This window comes from Acartia tonsa, chromosome 4, assembly GCF_053477335.1.
Source record: "Acartia tonsa isolate MP-2025a chromosome 4, ASM5347733v1, whole genome shotgun sequence".
NCBI classification, from domain to species: Eukaryota; Metazoa; Arthropoda; class Copepoda; order Calanoida; family Acartiidae; genus Acartia; species Acartia tonsa.
The window spans coordinates 41,212,626-41,238,832 of NC_137263.1; the positions used below are offsets into that span (position 1 = coordinate 41,212,626).

Below are 26,207 nucleotides of genomic sequence, written 5' to 3' on the forward strand. Positions count from 1 at the left end.
TAAAAATTTAAATATGTATAAAAATAGTTTTTCTTGACCGTATTATTGGTTTTTAATTTACAACACTTTTGGACCCAAATAATAATTATTGATGATTAATTTTGGATTTAAACTAAAAGTTAAGTGTATCCAACCATAAATTGATTTTTGTCCAGTTTTTATTTTACCATGTACGGTAAAGAAAACACAAGGACAATTACGTCCATAACATACGTAGCGCAGCAATGACAAGCTGACTAAATATTTGATGAATAAAAAGACATATCTGTTTATTATTAACAAACAAATCACTAATAATTATTTATCGCGTCGTATTATAGACAACTTTCTGCGTTTTGTTAGCCACCAAACTAACAAAACTGGGATCAATTTTATGATTTTATTTTAATTTTCGTGGAAAATTGTCTGTAATACGATGCAATACATAATATTTTAGTATGGCTGAGAACCTGTTCAAATTCTGCTGATATTGATAGGTTTCGAGTTTTTAGTTGCGGTACATAAAATAAAATACGTATTGTATATTATATAATAATGTATTGTAAAATAAAAATAAAATGTCTTATTACATTTTAAAATGAAAAAGCTTGACTGATTCTATGAATTTTAAAATGATAAGATATTCATTTTTGGGACTCAAACACTCTTTTTGTATGTTGATGTATTATTTTATCTTACGTTAAGTTTTTTTTGGTATTAACTAATTAAAAATTGTAAAATATTTGTTACATTTGGATCTAGAAATGCAACCAAAAATTTTAATGCTTTTAGCATTTAATAGTTATTTCTCGCATCGTATTATAAACGGCTTTCCGCGGATATAGAATGTACAATTATCTTTTCTAGTATTCATTCGAATCCGGTGGTTAAGAACTGGTTATCATCCATACGAAAAAACTATGTCTAGCATCGTATTATATCCAGCTTTCTATAAATATAAAAATGTACAATCATAAGATTAAAACTAGTTTTTTTTTTAGCCCGTGCCTTCGGCACCTCAGGGCTAAAAAATGGTTTAATCTTATAATTGTACATTCTATATCAGCGGAAAGCTGTTTATAATACGATGCGAGAAATAACTATTTTAATACTCAATTTGGTGTTGATTTTTTGCACATCCAAATTATATTAGGCCTAGAAAAGGTAATTAAGAAATGAATGCTTAAAAATTATTTTGAGTGTGCCTAGAATTGTGAATAGAGCTGTGATAAATTTTATCCTTGTTTAAAGTATAATAGCATAGCAGGACTAATTTTGCTATGTTTATTAAAAGTCAACTTAGATATTTGATTATTTTAATCATGTAATATTGGTGTATTCAATGGTTAATGAACCATCCTTTCGTTACCCATGATAGACAACACAATTTACATATGCTGGAATTAGGGATAAGATTATGTCCGATAATTAATATACTTCTTCAATGATGATACACAAAATTACCCATTCTATAGATTACAATTAGTAGTTAAAACGTTTGGACATTGAACTTAAAGAACCATCCAATCAAAATTCAAGAAAAGTCTCTAAATTTGTCAATCTATCGTATAAGAAAACGTTGATATAAAACTTGTTGGACTAGTGTAATAAACAGCCCATTGTCCCCTCCCTCCCTGACAGCTATTACATGATTAGAATTATTGAATATTTTCCCATTCTCTGGAAACCTAATTTAGCTGTTAACTTCTAAATCTCAAAGTTCCTTTTATTAATTAAAAAAATTAGATATGAAAAATTTTAATGTTTCGAAAGAGATGTTGAAGAAAATTTTTAATTAACTATTATTTAAATTACAAATTTTTTTTTTATTGTTTTACCCGTATTATATTTCTTTCATATGTAATTTCTTTTTTTGAAACTTGTGTTAAAACTAAATTTACTTCAATAAATGCTTGAAACCAATTTTTTTTATTTATTTTTATTTTCAAATTTACACATTTTCCAATCTTTGCAGGGGTCGGCAGGCGCGCTGGGCAAGTTGCAAGGTAACACCCACGGCTTAATACAGCTGCTGAGGCTGGTTGTGGCTTTAGGTGACTGCGGCTAAGGGTGACTGAATTAGAATTTGATTATGAACTCATAAAAAAAAACTGTTATAATTGCGATATATAAATATTAACTGGCCATGTTGGACAAAACAAAAGACACTTTCTTAAAATTTATTAGTTTACATATTCACAAATAAAACTAGACTTTATATACAGAATGATTAGATGATTTTTGTACAAATGTCTTATTATTTGTATTTTAAAAGTGTAAATTTATTCAAATATAATTCAATTTAAGGCTATTTTTTTCAAGACCAAAAAAAGCATAATGAGAGTAAAAATTAAACAATAAATAAAAATAAGTTAGAGTTAAACCTAAATTAAATTCTGTTTCAAAATAAAAAAAAAACAAGGATGACAACATCAATAAGTAGCAAAGAAAATAATTGATGGCCAATTGGATAAAAAAAATCATAGAGCAGATGCTTAATTGCCAATTAATAAAATTGAATAATAAATCTATTGACCGAAGGAACCAGTAAATAACATACTGGATGCTCATTATTAAAGGGAATCTTTACAAAAACTTTTTCCTAACGGACAGACAAAGTGAAATGTAGAGTAGCATTGCAACTAAAGAAGAAAAGCTGGCTTAGGGGGGGATAAATAGTCAATTAATGTCCAACAAAATTCAAAACCGTTCCATTTGTTTAAGAAATTTTAGGTTACACAGATACAGACGCACATCCTACTACTTTAGCATTGTTTTGACATTCAGGGTAACAATATTCTTCTTCGTTGTGTGTTCACCCATTTTCTCATCTCTCTGGATAAATCTGATCTAAATATAAAATTTATTTAAAATTAAGCTTAATCATCAACAAGACTATTCCGTCTGTCTGTCAGGCCAACCGTCCGTTCAGGAAAGCTATAAACGTAAATTTGGTCTACTATGAATCGTTTTATGGATGTCTATCCACGTAAGGAAAAATTTTTCGTGACTATTAAAGTTTTATATTTTAGACCACTAACACCACGTGAAGGCATGGTACCAATAGACAAGCAACCCTTTGATTGCACGAACTTTGTCTGAAAGTCCTTAATGTGCTTGATAAGGACCCGCGCCTGTTTACGGACTAAGAAATTCTCTCTACTATAGCTAATGGCAAACATATCAACAGTAGGTACAATTAAAGAAAGACGTAAGTTGGACCAGATTTAAAATTGACACCTCCCAATGGCAAGCTGGCACAATACCATTCAATCTATAATACAAAGTAGAACGATGTCTGTCTGTTTGTCTGTTTGTCTGTTTGTTTGTGTGTGTGTCTGTTTTTTTGTAGCGAAGGATCTCGCTAACTGCTGAACCGATCGGGTTCTCCTTTACAGGGTAGCTTCTCATAGGTCCCGGGAAGGTTTATAACTATTTTCTTGGGGGTTGGGACACCCCCAACCCCCCCAAAAAAATTTTTTTCTTTTTAAAACTAAAATTGAAATAGTGGGGTCGACTACCCCCCCCCCCCACCCTATAAAAAAATGTCCCCCCCTAGTTTTTTACAAAGTAATTATAAGTGTTGTGTACTAACCCTCTGGTCTGTAATGCAGTAACAATATAAAGAAGACTAGGGCCAGGAAAGGACAGAGGAAGTTCCACTTGATCACTGGTCTCGAGGTCTGTATTGTTACCACAACTAAAAAAAATTTAAAATTTAAAGCAATTTCCTTTCAATAAAGTTTTAAATTTATTCCTATCTTACTTTATAATTAAAACAACAACGTCCATAAGTATCAAAACACAGAATTATCATTGATGGACAAACGGACAAAGGGATTTTGAAAGCCCATGTTCAGTAGATTGAACTGTAGATTACACTGATACCCAATTTTTGAGTACTTAATTAAATTTTGATTGGTTGGTTCGGTTAAAACTTTTAAAACAATATATTCAATCTACAGAGGGGTAATTTGTTTATCATCATTGGAAATTATCAACAGAATAAACATCATTACCAAAAGAAAATTAAATATTTAATAAAAATAATATATATCGATTGAAAATTACTTTTTTATCTCGCTGACAGGTATGACAGCCTCCCCGAGCAGTATTCTGTCCCCCAGAGGACCCAGATCCTTGACGGAGATCAGCAGGAATAGTTTGTCTCTGTGTATTGTCTCCGGAAGGATTAGATCAAAGGTTTCGTCGAATATTGGGAAAAGCGTCCTGGTAAAATTTAAAGGATAAATTCATTTATAACAGTAAAAAGTTAAACACTTAAAATAAGATTTAACGTTTTTATTTGGTTTTATATAGATAAAAATCATATTCTAATTTTTAACAATTTGAAAATTGGTTTATACTTAAGATGACAAATAAAATAATAAATCCTTTATTTTCCTTTGTTGTATTGCAGTCTTGACTTTGGAATAAACCGGCGAGCCCGCCGAGCCTGGCACCAGCTTCACCGTCACATACGGCGTGGCCATCCCGTTGTTGGAGCTCAGGTGGGCCCTGATCCTCGCCTCCTGCAGGTTCAACCTCCAGGCCTCCATTCTATCCTTCACAGAATCAACCTGTGACAAGCGTAATGGTTACTTTAAATTTGATCAGGGCAAAAAAAAGAGAATAAAACTCTCATTCGTCGGCTTTAAAAAATCTCTATATAGGAAAACAAACTTTTCCCTAATAACTCTAATCTCCCCTAGGTGTAGTTAAATGGCAGTGTACATCAATTAAATCTCCATTGTCTTATCCCTTAAGATCCTTGTTAAAAATAGAAAGAAAAAAAATGAATGTACTAACCTTTGATTCAAGGGTTCTTGAGATATTGTGAGATGACTTATTCAACCTAAAATTATACATCAAATCAGCTTTACATATATAAAAAGATTAAAACTTCATACCGATACATACCTATTAAACTAACTTATCAATTACCTTTCAACTACCTCAAACAACCATTCAGGTTAACTTTTCTGTCCAATTACCCAGGATACTATGTGTTAAGCAACAACCAACAGACAACAAACTCTTTGATTGCACGACAACCTTGCGTGGAAGTCCTAACTGTGAATGGTAATGAGTTGGGCCTGTTTAGGGCCACGACATTCCCCCTACTCTGTCTGTTACTGACAGAGCAGATGTAGGAAATATTTTTAACGTCTTAAGTTATGAGACGCGGTGTTGAGCCTCCCCGTCGACGAGCGGATGCGCTACGTGTTAAGCCACACTCGCCGGTTCAAATTAACTCATATGTAAACAATCCTTGAAAAAGACAATTAAATATGATGCAAAACGCAGTAAATATTTTATTAATGATATTGCAGAAATATTAATTATTTATTCATCAACTTCACTTTATTAATGATTATTACCTTAAAGACCATAAAAACAAAAGATTTTATGATTTATTGACAATGTAGATGTGTAAGAAATGCTAGCATAGATTTAAGTAGCGTAGCTATCCTAAAAATGTGATTCTTTAGTCAGTCCTATGGAAGCTCTTTATATTACATATAGAAAATAACGTAATACAATACAAATGACCAATGATAGGCCAATACACAGACTAAATATTACCAATGGCAGGTCAGTACACATTATATACACTAGACTGCCATAAAAGGACATTTTTGCTGCGGTTTTTTGATTTACTTGTGGCTGTAGTTTCCAATAATAAAAATGAATTGCCCCGGGTGCCAAGCACTAATTACAGGATATTAAGAATTTAAAGATTTAAACAGAAATTACATACGGTCTAAAAAGAAAATTGCGCCAATATGAGAAGAATTTTCAAAGTAATGTGCCTTAAAGGCGACACAAAGACATAAATAGCACTGTTATATTGACATTGATAAAAACAACACTCTTACTATTCAATGTTTATCAAATCAAATTCATGGATACATGAATTTCTTTTATGTGAAATTTTGCCTTTAGTAATTCAGTAAATGCTTAGGAAAAATGTGAGTTATCAAAATTTAGTAAAACTTCTAGAAAAGGATGACATCAGAGAGTGACAAAAATAAATTATATGACATACGCTATGATAACAAGGACAAACACGCCAAAAGAAAGCACTAGGGGAAAAAAGAAGTAATTGATTAATTGACTTTTGGAAACGTCTTCAAGACATTTTAACCCCTTTCACCCACAAAAAAATCATCAGACTCTTGACTCCAAAGCATATGTCTTTCCGAAATATCTTTGGATTTGACTGTATGATATTGAAGAGGAGAGGGGTCTTTATATTGCCTATATAAAAGAGGCAAATCCAAAACTTTTGGTCGATAAATCACGAATAATGTCATATCAGAATTATGGACTATTCTAATATGACGTCATTCGGGATACTTCGCCAAAAAATCTTAAATCTATCTCCTTTTTTATAGGCACTATAAAGTGCTTTTAGGAGGAGTAAATATATAATAATATTTAATTCAAAAAACATTTTTTATAAATAAAAAATATAAGCCTTCAGAGTAAGGAAACCTAAGCTGTTTAGAATAAAAAGCGGATGATGTGTTAAAAATAATAAATTGGCAATCCACAATTTATTTGTCTACAGCCCAAAAAAACTGACGGTTTTGTTATTTATTGTTTGCAAGCCATTTATTATTGTCCTTCATTTATCATAAATATTGGAGAAATTAATCATTAGTTAACCAAATCTATATCATATAATGTCAATTATCAAATCAAAAAAGAAATTTAAAAAGTTTCATTAAAAGTCAGATTTTTTATTAGCAATGCTACTCTATATGTCGTTCCATAATCACATGATTGTCATAGATTAAAATGCTAGGCAAGAAACTTGAAAGCAAGGATGTCCAAGGAGGAAGAGGTCAGGGGGTAAGTGGTGTAAAACCCCCAAAAATTTACAAATTATTAAAAGCGAAGCTTTTCTATAATTAGGGTCGGTCCGTCCGTCCGTCCGTACGTCCGTCCGTCCGTACGTCCGTCCGTCACGGATAGCTTTTTTCGTTAATTTAGACATGTTAGAATTGTCCTATCGATTTCAAATTTTGCATGGTGCTTCCTTTAGTAGTTAGGTACGATTTAAAAAGCGTAGCAACTCTATAATCATTACCAAAATGTCCGTACGTCCATTTTAAACATGTTGATTTTTTTACTTTTTTAAATAGTTTTTTTCGTTAATTTAGGCATGTTAGAATTGTCCTATCGATTTCAAATTTTGCATGGTGATTCCTGTAATAGTTAGGTACGAGTTAGAAAGCGTAGCAACTCTATAATCATTACCAGATTGTCCGTACGTCCATTTTAAACATGTTGATTTTTTTTACATTTTTAACAACAAATTTGTATGTGACCTAATCATCCGATTGGTCTGATTTTTGGTATACTGATTCCTGGGACAACAAAGTACAATATTATAAGCGAAGCAACTCTATAATCAAGTCCTAAAAAAGTAAGTATGTCCATAATCATTATCCTATATCAAGCAGTTTTTCAACAAATTTACTTACAATTTTGCTTTGACTCTTATACATTCGCATTCTGATTATTCAGTTCTGACATTATACAAGTGTTAATGTCCGTTTGTTCTACCGTTTCAGAGCTTCGCTTTTATGGATGTTGTCATCCTTGTACTACATATATTTTACCCCCTCTACAAGAAAAAGTTTATGCCAAACAAAAACAGTTAATGCGATTCGCGCCATACTTCAAAGCCGTTATTTTTTACAAATCAGGTGAATTTCTGTAATTTACCTCCCTCCCTCCTCTTTTATCATTTTCCATTAAAATATGCCACAAATACATGAATATAAATATAATTTACCCTTTCAACATGGATGGATCAATTAAAGATATTTTTACCTCGAGTTCCTGATAAATGTGTTGAGAGTGTTTGAAATATCTTGGCTTTGAGATCTTTGTAACTGGGAACAAGGCTTCAAATTCTTACAATTCATCACATGCACCCTAAATAAGATTTACATTTTATTGGTTGTTTGATTTTGGTTACTCTACTTTCACATGATACATTAATCCAGTATAGTATAAACCATGATATTGAAAAATAAAATAATTATAACAAGGATGCCATCATTCAAAAATGTGAAAGTTTACAAATCGGATGTCCAGGCACAAACGAAGATATAGTATCAACGCATATTCAACATTATTACATAAAAAAAATATTTAATACATACAAAATTACTTATATGCAGGACGTTCTTACAATTTAAGACATAATTATAGAGTTGCTTTGCTATTATTCACAGAAATGGGAGAATTATAAAATGTAATAAAAAATGTCAAATAAACAAACTGACAATTTTCTGATGATGATTACAAAGTTGCAATGCTTTTTAAATTGAACCACCCTTTCACAGAAATCTTCAAATTTGAAGTCGATAAGACAATCCTAACATGGATAAATCAACGAAAAGAGCTGTCCGTACCGATGCACGGAACAACCTTTATGAAAGCTTTTATTAAAAAAGCATATTAAAGCATCGCTTAAAGATTTAACTAACCTTAGATGTGAAGAGGTGATCAAGAACTTGAGAGTGACAGAGCCCAGAGGGGAGTGGCTTGTCTCCGGCTTATTCTGTACAGTCCACCTCTCCCTGTAGAATGTGTCCAGCAAAATTGCCGGACTTGAAGAAAATATCTCCAACAGTTTCCTGGTCCCCAATAAGTTCGAGTCATCGGGTACTTTTTCACCATAGAAAAAGTTTAACAAGATTTTGAATGTTTCATACAAGGCTAAAAAAAATTCTGGCGGTTTCTTTTTTTCAATACTTTTGTAGAGGATATCTGATAGGGAGGCGGAGGATACAGCCCACATCACCGACAACACTCGCTCAAAATTTGCGGGGTTCAATCTTTTCTTAAGAAATATTAAGTTTTCATCCAGGTACTCGAGTAAATTTTTCTTTTCAGAATCCTGCGACAACACCTGACCCTCGAACAGGAATTTTTCTATGGTCGGCGCCATTTTTGAGCCAACCTCTTCTAGAATTGAAAATATTTGATTTTCCACATTCTCTATTGAATTTTTCATTAATGTTCTTATTGTTTTCCTACAAGCTTCAGCAACTAGACCACCTTTTTGTTCCTCAAGTTTGTTTAGAACTTTATCAATACCAAGATCACTGACAAATTGATTGATATAAGATTTAACAAAGTCAATGTTATTGATGGCAAGACATTGTTCTTTGGTACAATGCAAATTTTTGGACCCAATTGTTGCAATCTTTTTCTCCTCCTCGGCTTTGGCACACATCTTATCAGCATAGAAAATAATTGCTCTGCAGACATCATCCAGAATTCTGGATATAAAAACATAGCTGGTCTCAACATCCGGCCACGCTAGCTGCAGCCAGAATGTTCTAATTTGACACAAAACCGTCCGCACGTCAATAGCGGAAGAAGTATGATTGCTAAGCTCGTCAACAGGTTTTAGATCATCAAGCTTGACAGCCTTAACAATTCTAACCATAGCTTTGTAAAGAGCAATGTCCAACCATTTAGCCACTGCTTTGATAAACCAACTATGAAACACAGTAAATTCATCCGTCTCGCCTAAGCCGCCGGCACAGCCGCTGGTTAGAGCGCAGCCTCCGGCACCGTCTGGGTTGTCCTTGCTGCTCTTGAATATGGAGAATCCCAGGGAGTAGAACTGCTGCAGAGCCAGGTATAGCTCGTACAGCTGGGTGCCAACATTTAAGCTCGAGGTGACCGCTAATCCATTCTTTTCAGAAAATAATATGGGTTTCATGTTATCACAAGCCTACAGTTTGAAATAAATATCAATTAAAAATAACTAAAAGCTTAAAGTGTAACGCTTAATCTAGTTTTAAGAGGTAAGGATGTTTCAAAATAAATACCCTGAATAAGGCTTAAATGATTACTATGCACAAAAAATGACGGCATACAATAAAAATGACCAAAGATAGGCCAATTACAATGCATACTGACCTATAATTGGTCATTTGTGTTGTATGACGTCATTATTTATTTGGCACTATAAGCTGCTTTCAATTAACACTTTCACTAACAGGTCCTGCAACCAAAAGGTCTGTTGTCTGCCTGATACCGAATACCACGCAAAAAAACTTTCAATTATTAGGGTAATTATTATATCAACATGAGCATGTAGTCGTTAATTAATGGAATATAATAATAATGAAATGTCAAACAAAAGATACTCGATAATATATCAGTCATGAGATTTAAATTATTGAAATTACATATCGACAATAAGCTACAAATTTTTACAGGAATATGTCACACAACTATTCAAAAACTTTTTGTATTGACATTCAAGTTGGACCATAATGAAAATATGCATTATTTAAAAACAAATTATAATGTTTGTTTTTAATTAAACTAAACAAACTCTAGTTTTGACAGCAAATTTGTTTATTTAACTTTTAAATTACATTTCATACTTTGGTGTGAAAATTGCTTTTTAATATTTTATTGATTTTAAAATTTAGTTTTTTAAAAGTTTTAAGTGCATAAATGTAGTTTTCTTTATTTCAAATTATATAAATAGAAGAGGTTTCGAGAGTTTTTACTACTCACCGTTCCCCCTTGAATTATACCATAATTGATATTTCCCTTGTCAATAATAGATTTGGTAATAAGCGTTAGATTTTGATCAAATTCTCTGTAGGAGATGTCTACGTAGTCAATGTTGAGTGTCTCCCAGAAGATACTCTGATACTCTTTCTGTCCTTCCTAATAATAGAAATAATAGTTTTTTGATGTTAGCAAAGCATTTGATTTACAAATAAAATTGAAACAGAAATGGGAAAAGGTAGAAATAAGGGGGGTGGGGTTTCCTCTTATCCTATATTCCTTGGTGATATGATGTTTTCGGGATGTAAGGATCTATTAAACGGCCGGCAACAGCCAATAGTTCCTCAATTTTTAAGGAAGTTTAGTTTTTGTTCAGTACAATTTTGAGGGTTAGGGGAGATATATCTACACCTTTGAAGGTATGGCCCATAGAAAAATATTGAGTGGAATAGTACAATGATATTTGAATTTATCTGAACTATTTCTTCTTTTAAGTATTTATTGAACATTGTCCTTTCCCTTTTCCCCTATATATTTCATGTTCGACTTCTAGTAAGTTAATCATGTTTTAGGATTTTCAATTTTTATTGTCCAAAAAATTAGAATTAGGATTAATTAGAAATTCATGATTTTTTTTATAAAATTTGACCAAATCTTATAATATTTCCTAAGCTAGCTTTACATAGATACACAAGGAATAGACATAAGGGAGAATTCAAGGCTTAGAGTAAACCCTAACTACTAAGCTAGCCAGAGAATTATTACAGGATTTAGCCCATAGTCACCACTGCAAACTTACCTGTAAATCTGCTAGAAGCAAATGGGTTATCCGTGTTAGATTTTTCATCTTTGTATTGTTACAGGTCTCCTGTAAGAATATCATAATAAACAAAACAAAATTTTAAAAGAAAGCTCCTTATAGTGCCTGTAATATGACCAATGATAGGCTAAAACGCAGACTAAATTACCAATGGCAGGTCAGTATACATTTTAATTGACGTAATTTTTTACAGGCACTATAAAAAGCTTCTGTAAAAGCCATAAAAAAATAAAACATTCAAAAACGTTTCAATTAGAAAACTTAAATGAAAATGTTTTAAAATATCATATTCTAAAAAAAATTATTTTGAATTCATTCATAGAAAAATTTGATACTTTGAAGGTTATTTAAAAACTTTTTAAATTAACAGATTTTTTACATTTTAATAGCGAAGCTATTCAATAGCCAGGGTATGTATTGTAAGTACGTCCTACTGACCATATTTCAATATTTTAAAAGAAAATTAAGTTCAATTCCCCTGAACACTTTTCTAGAAGGTAAAAACAATAAGAATTACGTTTTACCTCAGTAGGTATTTTATCCACAACAAAATTAAACCATTCCCGAACAGAAGCTAACAGAGCATCTTCAACCTACAAAAAAAGTTATCAAATAAGGTTGTAACTTGTTCAACAAGAGAATTAAATTCACACAATGGACAAAATATATCAAGATGGTCCCCAAAATTCTTCAACCCCGAAAAGAGATTTTTAGAAGAAAACACCCTTTTTGCATTCAAGTAATACAAGCGACGAAATTTTCTAAGACATAATTTCAAGAAAGCAAACTTTATCCTATATATAGTTATATACCTGTAGTACTATATCATTCCTAGTTCTCCACTTCAAAGTGTGTAGAATGTGTAGAGACTGTAGGATTATATATATATTTTTTTATATACCTGTAGTACTATATCATTCCTAGTTCTCCACTTCATGGTGTGTAGAATGTGTAGAGACTGTAGGATTATATATATATATTTTTATATACCTGCAGTACTATATCATTTTTAGTTTTCCACTTCATAGTGTGTAGAATGTGTAGAGACTGTAGGATTATGTAAATATACATATAATTATATACCTGTAGTACTATATCATTCCTAGTTCTCCACTTCATAGTGTGTAGAATGTGTAGAGACTGTAGGATTATGTAAATATACATATAATTATATACCTGTAGTACTATATCATTTTTAGTTTTCCACTTCATAGTGTGTAGAATGTGTAGAGACTGTAGGATTATGTAAATATACATATAATTATATACCTGTAGTACTATATCATTTTTAGTTTTCCACTTCATAGTGTGTAGAATGTGTAGAGACTGTAGGATTATGTAAATATACATATAATTATATACCTGTAGTACTATATCATTCCTAGTTCTCCACTTCATAGTGTGTAGAATGTGTAGAGACTGTAGGATTATGTAAATATACATATAATTATATACCTGTAGTACTATATCATTCCTAGTTCTCCACTTCATAGTGTGTAGAATGTGTAGAGACTGTAGTATTGCCTCCAGCTGTATCTTGTACTTGGCTGGACTGTTTCCAAGGTGTATTCGATGCTTTCTGAAAATGTAAAGCAACATAAAAATCTGGCTCAGGTTTTGGGCTATTTATGGCTAAGAGATATGACCAAGCCTGAAAAGAGAAAACCTTTTGAAAACAATAAATAATATAAAAATCTATGAAACATGCTTTTTAAAAATCACGAAATCCTAATGACTTTTTGTTTTGATAAGGTTGTGAGGTTTATTTATAATTTGAATTGTCAATTATTTCTTAATTAAGTTTGTAAAACTATATGTTGATAATAAAAATTGGATTAATTATTTATCGCGGCTTCCCATGCATATTAAAATTATAAAATTAAAACCAGTTTTGTTAGCCCCTAGGTGAATATTCGTGGAAAATTATCTATAATACTTGATTTTTCAGTATGGCGGAGAACCAGTTCTAATCCAGCAGATATTAATCGGTTTCGAAGCCACAATGGATTTACCTTATAAAAGTTGTAAAATTTTGTACTAATTTCTCTGATGTTGAATGAAACTCATTGACAAGTTCATCAGGTATTTGGTTGGCCAGAACAGGTTTCCGTAGCTTCTCCAGGATAGGGATGAACACCCGGCAATCCATAGGCAGGATTTCATGCACCTGCAATGGGTTACTGTTTGTTTAAAGCTTCCTTGGGAATGCAAAAGATGTTTAGTGCATTTCCTTATTGTTTTTAATAAATTGAAAATAAGGAGGGGGTTAATTTTTACCTATGCCTAGTCACTGTAGAGGCCCTAACCCTGTGGGGCTACTTATTATCAAATTTATCCTAACCTACAGTAATAAAGAAGCAAACGTATATACCACACCCTTATTTTCAACTGATTTCAAATTAAGGTGATTTCCTGTCCTCGACTAGGCATCTTTAGGTAAACCACCACATGTTTCAGTCTGTTTGGAGGTCAATGAAAAGCAATTAATGTAATAACCTATGGGTGTTAACAGATTTACTTAATACTAGGGCTAGGCAGCAACGTGTAAACCTCAGTGAAATCGTCATATTATAAACTTTAAAATTCAGCTTGGTGTCAAAATCTGTTCCTAAACAGAGGTGAATTCTTTTAAAATCAAACTAATTTAGTGAGGCAAAAGTTTTTTTAAGAATTCACCTCAGATAATTCATCTTTTCGGATTATTTTTTGCGGTTGAGACGCGCTGACCCCTACTTAATACCCTATACACAAGCTACATATTTTTTATGGCAAAAGAATAGGAAAGCATCATACAAGAAGAATTGAAGAAAAATTGTAGTTTCTTACAATTAGTTTTAATTCTTATAATAAGTTATATAGTTAGTTAGTTGATAGTTGAATATCTCATGATACACCTTTATTATGGAAATTAGGCCACCAAAACAAATCTAATGGACAAATATACCTTATTCATAAAGTAGTTTCGATACTAAAACTTATTAAATAGAGTATAACCTGACTATAGACAAGGAACCTCGTGAGTGCCGTATCGACCCTGGACATCTTTGACTGTATGGCGTGCTGTGCGAGGATGCCCAGGGTCTCTCTGGTGAAGTTATCTCTCCAGGTATACTCGGTGTATCCCTTAGTTACAAGCTCGTGTGACATCAAGGCTCGCAGTAACCTAGACAAACAAGAAATACTAAAATATATAACACCATGGATCCAAAGTGATATGACACGGTCCGAAAATTTGATGTACATCCCCTTCTGTAGATTACAATTAGTGGCTGAAACGTTTAGACACTCAACTTAGTTATCCAACAAATCAAAATTCAATAAAAGTTGTAAGCTCACATGTAAGAAAATGTTATAATAAAACTTTGGGAACAAGTGAAATGAACAGCCTAATATCCCCTCTCTCCTTGATAAATACGTACCCGCGAATTCATTGATAATTACAAAATTATGAAAACAAAAGAAATATCTATTATAAAATATGAATATAATAAGATGTCTTTAGATATTTTTTTGTCAGGAAAATTTACTTCTCAATTTTTTAATTTTTTAAAATTTTGTTTCGTCATTTTCCTAAATTTCTCATCGCCACAGTTTTTTTCTCTTTTCTAAAAGCATCCAGCTAATTTATTATATAGTTTACCTTGTATGTTGAATAAGTTTTCCAGCTCTGATGTAGAGATGCTGAATAAGATGAACCTCTCCCCTGTCCTTCTTCTGCACCTTACCATCAATCTTGTACAGGCTCCACCACGTGTTCGAACCAGAGGCGGGCAAATCCTTGATTTTTATTTCAACATGGCCTAAAATATGGTATTGATATATTATTGGGACAGTTAAACTTAAAGACATTGTGTTAACATACAATTTTACAAAACCAAATGATAGGCCAGTATACATTTTGCCATTGGTCAATTACAATGTAAACTGACCTATCGTTGGTCATTTTTTATTTGGCACTATAATCTGCTTCATTTCATGCTAACTCGGTAATAAAATTAAAACTAAACTACCTATTAGTCTATCAGCTGAGGGCGGGGCCACCGTGTTTGAAATCAGCTGTTTGAGTCCCCGCCCATCCTTGACCTCGCTGATCCGCCTGAGTTTGTCGACCACCTTGCCCTCGCCAGATATAGTCTCGAAGTTCCACACGTCTATGTGCAGTCGGTCACTGTTTATATCCTGAAATATATATAAATTTCATCTGTTTTTCATGAAAAATAGTCTAAAACATTCCCTAAACTAGTAGTAAATTTCTCTGAAAATTATGAAACGATGGGACTTTACACTCTCCTTTCTGACATACATTCATAGAGAGACAGACAAACTTCCTGTTACTTTAGTATATAGGATTAAAATTTAAATAAAACGAATTACCTTAAGCTCTAAATTAAAAGTCTCATTCCAAACAGGATTCAACGTTTTTGGTTTACAGGTCGTGCTAAGAGGGTTGGACTTGTCTGAGGTCAGGTAGAAAGTGCAGTAGGGATCACTGGTGCCAGAAATATGCTTTGCCTGGAGGTCCCTGGCCTCCACCAGGCACAGGCTTAGGTACACGGTTGGGGCTGCTCTACTAACAACCTGACAAAATTTTATGTATATATTTGAGGCGGCTTTAGTATATAAATGGATGTAGAATGTATTTGGATATTACACCAAATTTTCATGTTTTCTAATAAATTGAAACTTGCAGCTGGCTTAACAATTTACCCTTCCACCCCCTTTAACCATTCCCCTCCCCTCCCCTCCTACTGGATGAATACACTGATTAATAAATGATGTGCATGTTAACAACTTAAATTGAGGACAATTTTTCGCTAACATAATATCCATATGTATACATTAATATATCAAAATCAAAAAGGGGGGGTTTTTTAATGCAACCATCTCGTAATCAATGATTAAATGGCACTTAGAATTCGAATTTCGATCTGAAATTGCGCATAAATAATCCTTGGTAGGTCTATTTTCCCTAAATCGAACAAAAAGTTGGAAAAGTAACGGTTGGCGACTCAGCCGTTTAGCCGTTTTTTTGCCTATTTTCAGGGCAAATTCATCATTAATTACGTAGAAATCAACTTTTTAAAACATATTTTTGGTTTAATTCATGTTAAATGATAGCAATAACAGTTTTTTAAATTTCTAGTACCAACAGCTACCGGCTAGGACCTTTTGATAGGGTTTTTGGGCGAGATAAAGTATTATGTGGAGATAGGTTTCGTGACTAATATGCTATTAAGATAGCAAAAAAATGGGAAAACGGCTAAGCCGCTAGCCGTTAGCCGTTACTTTTCCTAGTTTTTGCTCGATTTAGGGAAACTAGACCTACCAAGGATTATTCATGCACAATTTCAGATCGAAATTCGAATTCTAAGTGCCATTTAATCATTGATTACGAGATGGTTGCATTAAAACCCCCCTCCCTTATTTCAATATCTTCATATAAACACAAAGAAAATGATTATAACAATAATACTGCTAGATTTATGAATTTAGGGGCGAATTTAACACTTCAATTCAAAAGTAGGCTGTTAGATAAAATTTTCAAGAAATACATTGAAACGACGATATTTCAGAGTTTTACTATTTTGAACAGTAATTACAAATTTGCACAAGCAAGAAACAAAAAAATAAAATTTATACGATTGGTGAACTCCAAGGTTTGATAAGTTGATCAAACCCCCCCCCCCCCCCACCCCTTTAAGAAAATCTTTCCATACCTGATTATAAATTTCTAAATGTTCTTTGGGTTCAATATGAAAAGCTTTCCTAAGGTGCTCAATCATCTCGAACTGACCGTTCCTGTCGGCGTCCTTGCCAATCATGTGGAGTAGGTTGTAGAGCACCTGGGTGTACAATTCTACACCCCCTGCCTCGTCAAATTCACCTGAACAACAATTTTATTGCTAAAAACATGCATGACAAATGAGTATTGACCCTGGAGAACTTATTAGTTTCCCCCATAGTACCTGTTCGAGTACAAAGTCCCCTCTTCTCAACAACCTCTTCTTATTTTGAAATAACTTGAAAATAATGGGGCATTGGAGTTTATTGTTTGTTTGTTTAATACTTAAGGTTAGGTTACATTTTTTACTGATTACAACCACAGGGTTAGAGGTATAGGCCTCAGAGTTAGGGCACCAAGCTGTGTTTAGGCATTGGAACTACCTCCTCTCTTATTAACATTTTTTTTGAAGTATAAAGGGGAGGGGGGAGTTCAGTGCTCAACAGGCACTTTGAGGGAATACACCAATTTTCTTACCAAATGGAGAGGAATTTTGTAAATTTAATGTTGGCATCACTTCAACTTTATACACATCCTGAAATTAAAATAAAATAATCAAAATAAATTTTATATACACTTCTTGCATTGTTGTAGTAGGGATACTTACTTGACCGCGGAGATATAAATGTAAAATGCGTAATAAATTTTTCTTAGGTTTATTTAGATGTTTTTATATAAGAAAAGAACCATGATTAGAATTTTATATGCCACAGTATCGGGAGATCGGCTACAAAAGTATTATATTGCACCACTAGTGACTTCGCACCTAGAGACCACTAGGGGCATTTAAGGTAGTAGAGAGAGAAGGAGTGGAGTCGGCCCACTATTTTCCATCTTAGTTTTTAAAAGAATAGGATGATTATTTGGGAGTGAAGGTTCTTTTTTCCAGAGAAGCGGAATGTTTGGGAGAATGGAGGTATCCTTTTTCACTGAAAAGTAGAACCCTATTATTTCAGCGGTTAGCAATTTCCTTCGGTACAGACAAATTTATATACAGATACACAGACAGGCATCCCATTACTTTTTATTAGGGTTAATAAATTGTATACCTTCAGCTGTTCACAAGATCTTTGAAACAAGACCTTCTGTCTCTGATAGAGGAGTGTCATGTCCTCAAAGAAGTTGTCATCCTCCAGCAGAAAGTTCCGGTCCTTGTCCTCGATGTAGAAGGTTGAGTTGCTGTCCTTCCCCATGGCGTTGGGGAGCAACACCTCCTGAAATTAAAATTTTTTGTGATCAAAAAACATTCAACTTTCATTAGAATATTATTGTATGAGATTTGAATAAATACAACTTATTCCTACATTGCATTGTGTATTTCAATTCAGAGAGAGAGAGAGGGTACAATGAGCTGTTTATTACACTAGTCCCCAAAGTTTTATAATAACGTTTTCTTATTCGCTTGCTTAACAACTTTGGGAACTTTAGTGAATTTTGATTAGTTAATTCATTAAGTTGAGTGTTCAAACGTTTCAACCACTAATCCTAATCTACAGAAGGGGTAATTTTGTGAATAATCATTAAAGATGTACATCAATTTATCGGCCATTGTCTTATCCCTTTAGATCTTTAATTTTAATTACATCCTTCAAAAGGTTTAACTTCTATTTAGGGGAAACTAAAAAACTGGTCTCATTCAAAAATAAATAAATATATTTTTTAAAAGCATGAAACAAAATAAAACTGGCTTTTCAGGCATGGGAAAAACAATATCTATTAATGACAATTTTCAAATATATCATTTTAAAAAATCCATAATATAAACGGAAAGGACAATTTCTCACAAATCTCCCTTAACAAACTGAAAACTTAGATGTTATTACATTTCCCCAAAATATCTTTTTTTTACAATAGCACAGATAAATTCAATATTATAAAGATAGAAACTTCCCAATCCTTTTCTAAGCCTTCAAGAAACATGAGTGAATATAGAATATACGTGGATATTATGCATGACAGGGGAAAAATTGTCGTCAATATAGGTTGCTAACATGGATATCACTTATTGGTCAATCCGTTCATCCAGTAGGAGTAAGGTAAAGGGGGTAGATGGGGATGATCGTTATTTTAGCCAACTACAAATTTCACTTTAGTAGAGTACATGATAATCTGGTGTAAGATAGTGGTAGTAATAAACAAATTGAAACATCAAAACTTATTTATTGTTTTTGCAGATATGATCAATGCGCAGAAATGATAAAACACCAAAATTTCAACGTTTTATTGACCTTTTCAGATTTGAAGCATTGAATTAAAATAAATATATTTGCAAAATTGATTTGTTTATCTATTTAATTTGTTGAAATATTGGATAGGCTTCGATGATTTTTCTATTAATCTTATTATGAAACAATTTTTAGGAATATTAAAGCATAGAAACTCTACAACTTAATATTAGGGTACAAAATTCATTGTAATTTTTCACAATATATTTGTCGGCTATGCCCCTGGAGGCTTCTAGGGTCACTTAAGATATAGGGAGGGGGGAAAGTCGACTCAAAAAATTTATTTTAATGTTAAACAATCTTTTTTATTGTGGAGGAGATCATATTTTTAGTGGCGATTATCCTTGGGAGGGTAGTTGTATCCTTCCCCAAAATAAACCTTCCCTGGACCTATGAGAAGGTTTAGCGGTTTGCGTGATCCTACACTACACACAAACACACAATAGAACACATATACAGACATCCGTTTGATTTCACCAATTTTATGGATAAAAAGTTTAAGGAACAATAGATATTCTCCAGATAAAGAAACCAACAGACGAGAACTTTATTTGGTAAATTTGGTCAGATAGAACCATTTTAATTTGAAGCGCAACTAATAATAATTGATGTTCTTGTTTCAATTATAATTTAGTTTCCGCTGTGAAGTAATGATATCCCATTTATTTTTATTTCAATTTTAATTTTAGTAGGACATACTTGGACACAAACAAGGATAGTTATGTTCAAAAGTAGAAAAACTAACATGCGTTTTCTCCCAAAAAAGTGCATTGTTGAAAAAATCGACCCCCTTCCCCTAAATAAGAGGAGTTGGAGTTTTTTATTTGTTTGTAGTGAAAAGAATCTTGAAATAAAAAAATTGACAGTTTCCCTCAAAGTGCCTGGTCGAGCTTACAAACCTTTTCCCCTTATTTTTAAATACAGGGAGGGGGATTACTTTAGATCAGGTTAGGTTAGGTTATATTGGGTACTGATTGGCTCCGCAGGGTTAGGCACCACAGGTTGGGCCTTGCAGGGTTAGATCCTCCGTATAGGTAAGGTACCAATATAAAGAACATTATAATAATATTGTTTATTACTTATTAGAGAAAGTAAATTAATATGAAAATTATTTCACGAAAAACTAAGAAATAGTAATAGAAAAGATAGTGATTTACAATCAATCAATGGAAGAAATTGCAAGGCAATTAAATGAAAAAAACTGCAATTGCGAGGAAAATTGTAATTTTATTACCATAAATATTAGAATCTAATAAATATTATTGCTAAATAATTATTAGTCAGTGTGATCACGGATTTAAAATACAACTTAAAATGTAATGTGCAATATTCTTGATGTGATGTATTGAAAAACCTCTGTCAAATTTACTTTAGTATCCTTCAGAAATGTTTTCCAGTATGGCTTGGAAACAGATTGATATCAGCTTGATTACAACCGGTTCTCAGCCATACTAAAAAATCATTTATAGAATCGTATTACAGACAACTTTCCACAAATATTTAAAAATCACAAAATTTAAACCATTTTTTTTAAGTCCAGGCCTTCAGGGCCAACAAAACTGGATTAAATTTTTAAATTAATTTTTGTGGAGAGCTGTCTATTATACGATGCGATGAATAACTAATATTTGACTAGTTTTGTAAATAATTTTATTTATCTAAATTTCACTGTTTTTTTATTTATTTGGACATTTTCGCGATTAATGTTATTGAAAGTAAGAAAGATTCCCTTCTTGTAAATAGGAACGAAAACATTGAAATGACACAAAATTACAATCCTGAAAGACAGACAGACAAAATAAAGTCTTATACAGACAAACGAACAGGCAAACAAAATTATGCATCAGATAAACCACATATGCCAATAGAATAAAAAACATCATTGATATATAGAACAATAATTTGAGTGACTGAACCAAAGCATTGCAAAACACAAAATTTCGCATTGAAATCAGATAACATTTATTGTTACGAAGAAAAGAAAATGATTGTTCTGGCTAAAATTGCAGATTGCCGAGTGCCTCACAGCTCAATAAACACTGAAATACTAAATATTTTGGAAAATATTAAATCCCTTGTTCGACTTTTTGCAAAGGCGTAGCTACTCTATAATATCATAATAGCGGCTGTATCATAAATTTAAGATGTCTTTTTGCCGTCGTCGGTGCAAAAGAGAGTTTGCGTTTTATCCTGGGATATAATGCTATAGCTGAAAAAAAGGCGCAATCAGACAAAATTACAATTGTAATCTGTTCGTACTCTCGTTCCTTAAAATCTTGCTAATCTCGGAAACGATTAGAATGTGATTTTTAGGTAATATATCTACTAGTCCTGTGATTGTTTTAAACTATTTTCTTCATTTAACAAATATTGATTACCACTATCCCCTTTTGGACTGTAATGTATAATATTTGTTTGTTGTTTTTTTTTACTATCAATGACTTCTGTTGTTCTTGAGTTTGAGTTATTAACTTTATTTTTTAATATTTTAGCATTTAACCTTCTTAAAGTCATAATAAAATTTATTTAGCTTGAAGAAAACAAATTAAATAAATTAGCGCAAAAATCAAATGGCAAAAAAAAATTAACTAGAATAAAAAATCTATTTTACAGTAAATTCTCAAATACATAAAAGTTATAAAAAGTTATAAAAAAAAGTAAAACTGTGCCACATTTATCAATTTAAGGGCATAATATAGATTTTAATTTACAGAAAAAGTAATAGTCAATTCCTTATCTATAATAAGATCTTTAGTCTTTGCCTAAATAAAAAAAAATCAAGTTTGTTCACCCGCGAAAAAATGTTCTTCCTATAGATTGGGGTAGAAGATGAATTTATCTCCCAATGATATATATCCATGTACCACTGATTAGAATTAATTTGATCAATATTTAAATATGTAATGACTGATGAATGGTATTCCCGTATTTACTCTTGTGTAAAGTCTGGTGTGCTCTTAGATCCACAAAAAAACTGCTGCTATGTTAGCCAACTTAATTTAATGCACAGTTAGGACTTTCAGACAAGTATTATGCAATCAACGAGTCATTTGTCTGTAGGAACTTAGGATAATCGTGTATAGTATAGGTAAAAAGTCCCATAATCGATTTTAGTAGTACCACCAGTTATGTTTTCTTTTCACTATTTAGAACCTGTTTTTACTATAGGTTTTGTGTCTCTTTTTAACAGCCTTAAAATTGAATTTAAATTGCCATATATTGGTGTATTTAAAATAAAGTTGTTTTGTAAACTAATTTGTCTGTTTAGATTTTATGCCTACTTAACACAGATTATCCAGAAATAAAATTTATTTAAATCTATTATTATACTTTTATCTCTTTATACAAATCTTTATTTAAATTAATTTTGGTAATTTCCTGTAAAGCACTAGTGGACCAACTCCCCACCTTTCCGCTTAATTTTGTATTAAAAAATCAGGCTAATTACTCACCCTTGATGTTTTCAAAAAGCCCCTGTTCTTATTATTAAACGAGGTAATCCAAAGATCATTCATATTTTTTTCAGGATTGTAATCGATGGATAATACCACGTTTTCTTTATGTCTAACCCCTACGGGATATCTTTCTGGGATACATCATATAAAATACACAAATTTATCTGACCTAATTAAGTCGATTCGACGACAAACGCCCTCTTTATTCACATTTTTTATCGGGACGACAGGATGGAGGGGTTTGTGCTTTACTTGATGTTTAAGTGGATCATATCAGATTTTAAAATAAATGGAAAACTCCCAGATAAAGATTAAAATGCATTTATTATAACATTATTTTTTTTCATAATATGATAGATAATTTCAGTCAAGCATATCATTTCATTTTAAACTTGTATGAGAATATTTAATTAAAATTGTTCCAGACCAATATGAATTCACAATCAACTTTATGCATATGACGGACATATCTAAGTCCAAGAGTGGCTGCGCTACTAAAAAAATTTATAGGAAATTGCATTGAAGTGGGAATTAAGTTTTTATTTAGCACACAACTAACTTATCATGCGTGTCACCCTTTTTGTAGCGCAGCTACAATATCTATCCGTCTGTCAGTCTGTAACGCTATGATGGAAATATGATTCCCTAGGCTAATAATTAAGATAGATGATTATTTTTTGTGAAGATCCCTTTTTTCAAAGAACCTCGATCTATTAGTCATGCTACAAAAGATATAATATGAAATTTAAAAAAAAACTTTAGACATTTTCTACTATGCATCTTCTTTCTCTTTTTTTATCACTGAACATCTGCTTTAAAACTCACTTTGTTGATTCATCCATGATTATTTGTATTTTGCTTCTTATTAATATTGATATCCTTTTTTCTAGTAAATCTTAATAGTGTAAATACCAATTGAGTGACACATAAAAGCTATTATTCATTATTACAGTGCTACTTATAGGCATGGTCATTCTAGTATCTTAACTCTATATGTTTTAAAATACAGAGTAATTTCATTTTATCTTTGATGCGCTTCCTATATGGATATTAATGTCCTTGTTTCTTATATCAGTAGGTCTTAATTGTGTGAATACAAAGTGAGTGAGCATCTTAGAACAGGAATAAACACATTGGAAACTTGGGTGCAATGTGATAATGTCGTAGCGTAGGGGTGAACCGTGAGTTGCACCTGGACTGAACAGTGAACATGTCAACTCAAGGCCAGACTCTTGGTCCTTCACCTCATACCCGTGGTACAGTACATAGCAGACAAGCAACTCTTTGATAGCACGATCTTTGTCTGGAGATCCTTACTGTGCATGGTAATGAGTTGCGCCTGTTTGGAGCCAAGGCCCTCCCCCCACTCAAACTTTTTTATGTCCTGTGCCGAACAAAGCAAGTAAGTACCATTTTTAACTTCTTTGGTATGACGCGAAAGCTTGGGTAACTTATATCCTAACTATATAGACTACTAGTTAAAGAAATCATAGAGATGTGAGCCGCAAAATAACAGATAACCAACCAAAGATTAGGTGTGAAAATTCATGTTTCTGCAAATAAACTAAATGGAGATCAGAAAGTGTCATGAATGACGTCAAAAATCCCTCTCTTCTTAGGGGTTTCCTATCCTACCAACCTTCCATTTTAGACGTATTTTTGTGACGTCACATATGACACTTTGCGTATCTCCAAACCAAATCATTTTATTGATAAGGATTGCAAACTAAATATCTTAGAATTACTTCCCTTAATCAGAGGTCAGGAACTGCTTTGATATCGACTATATAAGAGCTAAGGCATTCCCCTAGCTAATGCTTATTTATCCTTTTTTTTAAAATGGTTTTCAGGATAATAGACATATATTTTTTTGTTACAAATGACTTATCTTTTTCTCCGTGATATGAAAGTAATGATTATCATCTAAATTCTCGTAATTTAACAACGTCCAATTCATCCTTTTTGTTTAGTTAGGTTAGGGATATAAAGGATATTTTATCTATTTTCAGCGAAGCTACTCTATAACTCTTAAAAATATGTATATCGAACAAACAACAATGAAAGAAAGTTCGCAAGGAATATGGAAGGTAAGAATAAGAAGTTTAGCATTGGCAACATTCCTTTTTAAAAATTTGGAAAAAATGAAAAAAAAATTAATAGTAAATATTTTTTATTTAAACTTATAACTTACTATTCGAATACATTCGACACATATGTTTTTTTTCAGGATGATTCATTGAAAAATGATGTCAATAATTTTGAAAAACAAAAGTAAGTTATAATGTTATGGATACTGAATAGTAATATGAAAATTGTAGGTATATTGCTTTAGATATTCTTAAAAGTAACTATAGTAGACTCGATGACATATTTAAACAAACCTAACCACGCAAGACTTCATTTTATTAGTACAATAAAAGATAATCTATAAATATCTACTTTAGGGTAAATCTAACATAAGTGAGGTATGCCTTTCAAAATCTAGTAGAAAGTTGTATCTAAGTGAGAGATGGGTATATTCTGTTTGCTTCAAGATATTGAGCAAAATCCAATAAAATTAGTTTGGCTTTCCTAGGTTTTAAGGTTTCTAACTCGTGCATATTTCTTTATATTTATATAAGGTGAATTCTAAGCTAGCCTAAGAAATTGTAAAGAATTTCAATTGGTATAAATAAATAATCCTTACCTTGATATCACCAATTCCTTTCCAGAATCCTCTGGCCAGGTTGACCTGTATCATCCTGTTCTGGTCCAGCAGGACCTGTAGGGGAGGCCCACAGCCTCCAAGCATACTGGAGTCTGCCCCTGTGCCTGCTCCAGCACTTTCCAGGGAGCTGATGGCAGCACCAGCCGTCCTACCGGTGCCGCACCCGTTTACTCCCAAACATTCCATTATTGTTATTCTTTATAGAACACTTATAAACCAAATAATCACTTTTTAACCATTAAGATTGTTTCCATTTAAAAATACGTAAAAACAATCTTGAAATGACTGTAATTTTAACATTATTCTTGGACGATTATTAAAAACTAATCAAGGATTTGTAAGCTTCATTGATTTCAGACCATTCTTTTCCTCTCCGCCTTCTCACTCAGAACAATCAAATGGCTCTGGTTACATTTTCAGTGGAAAAATCAACATTTTAACAACATAACATAAAACACTCTCGTTTTCACTGAAATTTAAAAACAATATCTTGAGGGGTTTTTAAGAAAATGTATATGTTAGTTGTTAAAGAGTGTGTGTATATAATACTTTAATGTATTTCCGGTGAAAAGTTTCTGTATTGAAAAAAGGGGGTGAGGGGGTCCTAGTGAAGTATTTTGACAAAGGGAAGGATAGGAAGTGTGTGTGTGTGTGTGTGTGTGTGTGTGTGTGTGTGTGT

At 32.3% G+C, this 26,207-nt stretch overlaps 1 protein-coding gene across 1 annotated transcript; it reads right to left on the reverse strand.

Moving 5' to 3' along the window:
• Positions 1-2,145: 2,145 nt before the first annotated feature.
• On the reverse strand, positions 2,146-25,848 carry LOC145315473 (protein unc-13 homolog 4B-like). Its single transcript, XM_080155456.1, has 20 exons — positions 25,508-25,848; positions 18,191-18,355; positions 17,619-17,676; positions 17,077-17,243; positions 15,734-15,937; positions 15,370-15,538; positions 15,000-15,159; positions 14,354-14,522; positions 13,372-13,526; positions 12,815-12,938; positions 11,884-11,952; positions 11,339-11,407; positions 10,578-10,698; positions 8,487-9,744; positions 7,825-7,929; positions 4,789-4,834; positions 4,357-4,559; positions 4,051-4,230; positions 3,575-3,679; positions 2,146-2,829 (listed from the first exon to the last, which is right to left on the reverse strand). The coding sequence occupies exons 1-20, from the start codon at positions 25,712-25,714 to the stop codon at positions 2,763-2,765; spliced, it is 3,801 nt and encodes a 1,266-aa protein (XP_080011582.1). The 5' UTR covers positions 25,715-25,848; the 3' UTR covers positions 2,146-2,762.
• Positions 25,849-26,207: the final 359 nt, after the last annotated feature.